General features: G+C 34.6%; 1 protein-coding gene across 1 annotated transcript in view; it reads left to right on the forward strand.

Moving 5' to 3' along the window:
- COL3A1 (collagen type III alpha 1 chain) overlaps window positions 1-6,451 on the forward strand; it is a 36,673-nt gene extending 30,222 nt beyond the window's left edge. The window contains exons 42-51 of the mRNA XM_053597826.1: window positions 386-439; window positions 523-630; window positions 1,102-1,155; window positions 1,547-1,654; window positions 1,950-2,003; window positions 2,089-2,196; window positions 3,019-3,313; window positions 4,457-4,644; window positions 5,041-5,283; window positions 6,038-6,451. Of these exons, the coding sequence (XP_053453801.1) occupies window positions 386-439; window positions 523-630; window positions 1,102-1,155; window positions 1,547-1,654; window positions 1,950-2,003; window positions 2,089-2,196; window positions 3,019-3,313; window positions 4,457-4,644; window positions 5,041-5,283; window positions 6,038-6,184 (1,359 nt within the window). The 3' untranslated portion in view covers window positions 6,185-6,451. The remainder of the gene's footprint in view (window positions 1-385; window positions 440-522; window positions 631-1,101; window positions 1,156-1,546; window positions 1,655-1,949; window positions 2,004-2,088; window positions 2,197-3,018; window positions 3,314-4,456; window positions 4,645-5,040; window positions 5,284-6,037) is intronic.
- The last annotated feature ends 1,788 nt before the right edge of the window (window positions 6,452-8,239 follow it).

An 8,239-nucleotide genomic window follows, 5' to 3' on the forward strand; every position in this document is an offset into this window, starting at 1 on the left:
TAGTATTTTCATATATGCATGTAATGTGTGAATTACATATATAGCTAAATCAAGCTAATTAAACTATAGATTTCCATTAACAGCTAAGATCACTATTTCTCAAACTTTTATTTATTAGATCCCCTGTAAAGACCTTTTTTAGATGTTTTTTCCTAACCCCCTGCCTCCCACCCTGTGAAATTTTAGTACAACAGAGAAACTAAATACCTATTTAGGTACTGTAACTCTTTGAGGGGTCATATTCCACTGTAATATCTAAGATTTTTCAACCCAAAGAATAGATTTTCACCCCCTTGAGCATTATGCTGTCCTGTTGAGAATGCATGACTTAGATGGTGTTTGTATGGTTTTAAAAACTTCCTCTTATTTCTCATTTTTCAATTAGGGAAATCCTGGATCAGATGGTCTGCCTGGCCGCGATGGTTCTCCTGGTGGAAAGGTACAGCCTACACAATTACAAAAGGCTTGTGGAATTAAAACAGGTGATTATCATATTTATTTTGAAACTGAATTTATTCACAGGGTGATCGTGGTGAAAGTGGCTCTCCTGGTGCTCCGGGAGCTCCTGGTCATCCAGGCCCACCTGGTCCTGTTGGTCCAGCTGGAAAGAGTGGTGACAGAGGAGAAAGTGTGAGTTCTAATAAGTGTCATCTTTCTACTTGTCTCTTTCCTTTGATAGAGAGATTGTGGGCATAAGATAGGATGTCAGATCTGGCAACCAAAATACTTGCTATAGTTGGTTTTACAGTTTTTATGCTAGTGGTCTCTTACACAAATGTGCTAATAAAGATATATCAGAAGTTTCTAGAAATAGTCAATGAAAAATGGATTTCTTAAATCCAAAATAGTTTGATCAGATCAGCTATCTACTTGCTGGGAAAATGCAAGGCTAAATTAATAGGGCTCTTGCGCAGCTTTCCTGTATAGATTTCCTTGTAAAGATATAAACAACGAAAGAACTTTGAAGGAAAAAACAATATTAACTTCTAATAGTATGTAACTATTTGTCTGAATAAAATTATTAATTTTTGAAGAAAAAATTGTGCCAATAAATAAAAATAATTCCGTGTGTATTTGTTCATTTCTCTATTTTTATCTTAGGGACCTGCTGGCCCCTCTGGTCCTCCAGGACCTGCTGGTGCCCGAGGTGCTCCTGTAAGTTTCATTTTCTTATGTTTCTGTTTTGTGTTGTTATTTAACTCATTCTTCAATGTAGGAAATATTCTATTTTCTGGGATGTTCAGGAAAAACAGATAACAAAATATATCAAAATATGCAAATACACTCTTCTTAGATGATATAAAAAGCAATTAAGAATCTAGAACTTCCTCAGAGCCAAGGAAATAAACATCAATTTTCAGATTCCATGAAATCAGTCCAAAATTAAAACAACAGCCAAGCAATCTTTATTGTTCTGTACATCAAGTGTCCCTTGATGCCAATTTTTAGCTAATAGAATGCCATAAAATATATTTGTTGTAAATTCTATTTTATTTTCCCAATATGCATGTGTGTATATGACTTCATTTGAAATGTGTTTCTAAAGGGTCTCCAAGGCCCACGTGGTGACAAAGGTGAAGCAGGTGAACGTGGTCCTGGTGGTATGAAAGGACATCGCGGGTTCCCCGGTAATCCAGGCCCTCCAGGCTCCCCAGTAAGTGCATTCTTTTTTTTTTTTAGAAAGTCCCTCACAATGCATTTTAACTGATGAGCCAGGAAATTGTGAAGACTAATAGTAAAATAAATTCCATCTCTAAAAGCACATGCTAAAGAGATGAGAAATAGATCAGAGGGCTAATTTGAAATAACAAATGACATGAAATAATGGAGTAATTAAAGGAGAAAATGATATTTCATCATAATCCCCATATTTCATGATCTGATCTTGAATGTATAGTTTCCTAAACATTTTTAAGGTTCACTCATATTTATCCTTCCTTTCCTTCCAGGGTCCTTCTGGTCACCAGGGTGCAGTTGGCAGTCCAGGACCTGCAGGCCCCCGAGTAAGTATATTAGAAGGTCCACATGTTCAAAATGCTTGCACTTCAGAAAGTTATTCCAGCTTTGTAATACCATGATAATTTTTAGGGACCTGTTGGACCCAACGGACCCCCTGGCAAAGATGGAACAAGTGGACACCCAGGTCCCATTGGACCACCAGGGCCTCGAGGTAACAGAGGTGAAAGAGGATCTGAGGTAAGACTATAATGTGTGTGTGTGTGTATTTAATTTGCCATAATCAACTTTCCAGAAATACTGAGTAGCATTTTTAAACTGAGAGTAAGTTAAATACAATGCAACCCCTTAATTTAGAAAATGAACAATGGCTTTAAGACATTCTCCATTACATTAAGATTTTTTTTCCATTCTACAACAAGGAAAGAAAATCTTTCCTATAAACTGATCAGTAACTATCACTTTAGAATACTGGCATCTGCCCAATTAAGCAGATAACTCATGCCAGCATTAATCTCACACTAGAAATCTCACAATAATGAGAATCATAATGATTTGCACTTATGTGGTGCGTTTTACTTCCCAAACACCTTCCAAGATTCCTATTTTTGCTATTAATACCATCATTCTTAATACCTTTCTATCCCATGCTTTTGGATAGGATAGAATGGAATCCAAACTATTTTTGCCACAAATTACATGTGTGGCAGTTGAAACACAAGTACTCATATAAAAGACACAAAGTTAATGCCTACTTTAAATTATGGCTCCTGGGCTGTTTGCTTACATCTTTTGTACAGAAGGAGGAATGATAGAGCAGATTTATGTTCTAACACTACCAGTTCTTATATAGTGGAACAATATAATAATGAGTAATGAATTTTAACCTTTATAAACTGATTACCAAGTGATCACATGAGCACCCAAATAAACCTTTATTAAAATAATTATGATGACACAATATATGAATTGGTTGAAGGCATTTACCTGGACTGGCAATGCATGCATTCAGTGGAGACCAAACTAGCACTCTTCAATGATGTATATTTTATCCATCCCTAGGGCTCTCCAGGCCACCCAGGACAACCGGGCCCTCCTGGACCACCTGGTGCCCCTGGTCCTTGCTGTGGTGGTGGGGCTGCTGCCCTCGGTGGGGTTGGAGCTGAAAAAGCTGGTGGCTTTTCTCCATATTATGGAGATGAACCAATGGATTTCAAAATCAACACTGAAGAGATTATGACTTCACTCAAATCTGTTAACGGACAAATAGAAAGCATCATTAGTCCTGATGGTTCTCGTAAAAACCCTGCTCGGAACTGTAGAGACCTAAAATTGTGCCATCCTGAACTCAAGAGTGGTATGTTTGGAGTTTTCACATTTATGGCATCATCCAGGTTACCTAGATGCTTAGAGTAGAATATGAGAAAAAGAAAACTTTCGATGTGAATGAAAAATATTTTATAGCTGAAATAGTACTTAAAGCAGTTAATCAGATTGAAACTGCTTAATATAAAAAGTAAACTTTACAGATGTACTTAAAATGTAACAAATACTTTCAAAATGTAGGAAAATTTTAAAAGTATTTTGTAGAAGTTTTATTTTAAATCATAGTAAGCTTGTTTACCAATATTATTATAGAGTTATCTGAGTGCTAAAGAGACAAACAAAATTTTGATCTCAGATATATTTAATGTATATTAAATACATACATTAATATATATGTATTTAATATTATATTCAATATATATAACTTGATCAGACACTTGCAATTTGATTGTTCTATATTTATTTATTGGAATTTAATTTGTCGTAATAAATTTAATCATTAAATTTTTCAGGTTAAGAAACATGAAAAATTGCAAACTATTGCATAAAATTGAAAATAACATTGTAATGACTTAAGATTTTGCATATAATGGGTTAATTCTTCCTGAAAAGTAAAATTATCTTGAGCTTTCAAACATCTTGACATGGAATATTTCTTTTGCTAGGAACCATTTTGAGAAATTACTCAAAATAGAAGACGAGCATCAATTATAAGGACTTGGGGCTAGATTTATTGGCCTAAATCTGGATTAGACAACTAGCTAAAATTGCAATAAGCAATATTACAATAAATAATTAGTCATCTTTTTATTATATACTCATAAAAATTACCAAAAAATTTAAAAAGAGGACAAACAGAGATATTTTAGCAAATATAACACCAATCATTGGTCTTGGCTTAGTATCTCATCATTATTCAAATCAAGCTGTTGTACTTTTTTCAGTACTCTTTATAGTTACAGCTAAATGAGTTATAGCTAACTCATTTACTTCAACAGTTTAAATCTAACACGTTCTCTATCATGATATACATAAATTAACAACACATAAAATACAAATACATTAGCCAACAGCATTATAAATGACTTGCTATGTAAACAAAATCCTTCTGATCCAAATGTTATTACAAGAGTTTACAACCAATTCCCATTGTCCATTTTTTGTGACTATCCAGGAGAATATTGGGTTGATCCTAACCAAGGTTGTAAGCTGGACGCTATTAAGGTATTCTGTAACATGGACACTGGGGAAACATGCCTTGATGCCAGCCCTTCAACTGTTGCACGTAAGAACTGGTGGACCAGTTCTGGTGCTGAGAAGAAACACATTTGGTTTGGGGAGTCCATGAATGGTGGTTTTCAGGTAAGAAAGAATATAACTTTTTTTAAAAATGTTATCCCAACCTACATGACATTTTTGTTCTTCCTATCTATTCCTCACAAAGCAAAGTTAAGTAATGCATACATCAATAGAAGGGTGCGAGTGATTGTGTATATTCATGTGGCTAGACTTTCACAACTCACTTTCAATATCACAAAACAGGATTGAATTGTTCTTTGTATGCAGACATCTTCCTTTCACTTTGTAATGCCTTTTTTACTCTGGCAGGCAATAAAAATATATTCATACATAGACTAGTCAGACAAAAAACATACAAGCAGCCTATATTACAATGCCCAAGCTAATACTACGTGAATTCCTTAGAAGAAGCTGCAACTAACATTTTGATAAATGAATTTTATTTGTTCCCTATTATAGTTTGGCTATGGCACACGTGACCTTCCTGAAGATATCCTTGATGTCCAGCTGGCATTCCTCCGAATTCTCTCCAGTCGGGCCTCTCAGAACATCACATACCACTGCAAGAACAGCATTGCATACATGGATCAGGCCAGTGGCAATGTAAAAAAAGCCCTGAAGCTGATGGGGTCAAATGAAGGCGAATTCAAAGCTGAAGGAAATAGCAAATTCACTTACACAGTTCTGGAGGATGGTTGCACTGTAAGGAACAACATTTTTATACATCTAATGCACTTAGCATTTCTACTTTAATCATGCTAACTATTTCAAAAAGAAGAAATAACAAATGATAGGATGAACAAAAGGTGACATTTAGTGTGAGTTATATATATTACATCTACTGATTTCATGGAATGTTCAATATCAAAAAATGACTAGATAGATGTTAACCTCCAGATGAAAACTGGGTGACATGAGAGCAATGGAATATAAACAATACAAACTCGATTAGATCACCAGGTGGTTAGTATAAGTTTTGCATATTTGTTATATGACTCATTCTAACATCTCTACTCTCTTTATTTTAAAGGTTAACTTAAAATATATTTTTTTTGAACAATAAAGGCAATCTATTGCTTTTTATGAACAAAGGGAGAACTTACTTCTAATATTAGCCAATTCCTTTGTGAGTGACCTATCCACTTTTTAGCAAACTGATTAAATACTTATCAGGGAGGACCAGAGCCAGGACTCCTGAGGATCATCTGGGCTCTTGTGATCTCTTTGTTAGGTTCATACTGAAACCCTACAAGGCTTTTGATTAAGGATAATGTTCATCAACTAAAAAGATTACAGTTTTGAAGTGGAGCAGGTCTCATAAATATGGACAATAACATGGTACACCAAACATTCCATGAAAGCAAAAAGGAAATTTAAGTCATCAAAGAAATTATCTTAGTAATTGTAATATCATGATCACTTACTTTTTTCGCTCTTTTTTTTTTTTCTTTTACAGAAACACACTGGGGAATGGAGCAAAACAGTCTTTGAATATCGAACACGGAAGGCTGTGAGACTACCTATTATAGATATTGCACCCTATGACATTGGTGGTCCTAATCAAGAATTTGGTGTGGACGTTGGCCCTGTTTGCTTTTTATAAATCAAACTCTATCTGAAATCCCAGCAAAAAATTTCATTCCGTATGTGTTCCTTTTGTTCTGATCTTGTCAACCAGTACAAGTGACCAACTAAATTCTAGTTATTTATTTCCAAAAAATTTGGAAAAAGAATAATTTGACAAAAAAGGATCCTTTTTTTTTTTTGCTATTCCATCAAATACAGTTCAAATGCTTTTGTTTTATTTTTTTACCAATTCCAATTTCAAAATGTCTCAATGGTGCTATAATAAATAAACTTCAACACTCTTCCAATAACACTGTGTTATATTCTTTGAATCCTAGCCCATGTGCAGAGCTATGACTATGCTCACCAGTAAAAGAAAACCTTTCTGAAATAGCCAAACATGAAATTAGAAAAGACCTCCCTATCTCAACTACCTCAACTGATCAGAAGCAGATGAATTCTGAGTCCCAGAAGACCAAAAAAAATTCATAAGCAAACAAAATTTATGAATTTCATGGAATAATTTCCTAGGATATTGACTTTAAAAGTAGATTTTAGTATAAGAATTTAAAGAAATAATTTCAATGCCACAATTATTTTAATCTTGGATATCAATGATTTTTGAAGGTGCTTCTCTCTCTCTCTCTCTTTTTTTTATCTTTGCTGGTCAAGATTACTAATATTTGGGAAGGATTTAAAGACACATGTTATGGTGCTAATGTACTTTCACCTTTAAAGTTCTAGATCAGAATTGTTGACTTTCATTCAAAACATAAATGCACAGCATCTATACGTGTCTCCTGTCAGAAAGATTAATTGGCAGGCCTCAGGGGACGCTCTCCCTACATCCTGCAAAAGTCAACAACAACAAAATTATGGGGCTGCTTTTGTCACAATAACACAGAGAATGTGTTGAAATTTAACTTTGTAAGCTTGTATGTGGTTGTTGATCTTTTTTTCTTAGAGACATCCATAATAAAATATCATATTAAAACATTCCTGGTTTTTGTCACTTTTCATAGATTTCATAAATGCATGTCTATACTCAGGAACTCTAGTATTCTCTTGAAAAGGTATATCGAATTCTAACTCCCTAAATTAACAATGCAATGACTTTTGAGAAAATGCTAAAAATACAGAAAAATGCTCTGTGGATAATTCTGAAGAATTTTAGATCACGGTTAGTGGAACCTCTGGGGCATATTTGAACACATTCATATTTCTGAGGGGATTCTGTTTGAAATGGTCAATCCCTGGGAATGGTAACACAGCAAATCAGGGTGTCCCCAATACAGGAGTCATCAGGAAGGAACATGTTGACAATTTATCAGAAAGTCAGATGGGTCTGGTAAAACACATCAATATCAAGAATAATTGACAAGTACCCCCATGATCTTATTCATACTATGTAAACTCTAAAAAAGGCAAACTCACAGAAGTTGAGTTGAATGGTGGTTACCAAGGGGTGGAGGGTAGAGTGAGAACTTCAGTCATACAGTAGGAATAAATTCAAGGAATAAGTACAACCTGGTGACTATAATCCATAACAATGTATTATATTCTCCAAAGTCAGAAAGAGGATTTTACATCTTCACATCACAGAAAATGATGAGTTAGTATACATACATACACACACATACAACACAAACACACATGGGTCACTATGAAAGTTTTGGGACACTGTATTATGGACTATTATTTCACTTCCATGAAACACAGTCAACAGCGTCCTTTCTGATTTACCCTGGCAAGTTTCAACCTGCTCGGCTTATCAGTGTTGCTGGGAGGGCTTCATTTGTCTCCATTCACACAGATTTCATGTTTCTTGATTTTTGTGTATCTAAAAATTTTCATAATGACACACACACACACACACACATAAAGAGAGGGGAGAGAGGAGAGGTCAATAGTATGAATTAACAAATTATGTTACTTAGGGTTTTATTTCAAATAAAGAGAAGCATGTAAAACACAAAGTTCTACCTCTTGTATTTTTAACTTAATATATCACAGAAAGTAGTCCATTGCTTATTTGTTTATTTGTTTACTACTAAGCATCTAAAGTTCTATCTTACCACAGGGAATGTGAAAT

Source organism: Nycticebus coucang, chromosome 7 (assembly GCF_027406575.1).
Source record: "Nycticebus coucang isolate mNycCou1 chromosome 7, mNycCou1.pri, whole genome shotgun sequence".
Classification (NCBI taxonomy): domain Eukaryota; kingdom Metazoa; phylum Chordata; class Mammalia; order Primates; family Lorisidae; genus Nycticebus; species Nycticebus coucang.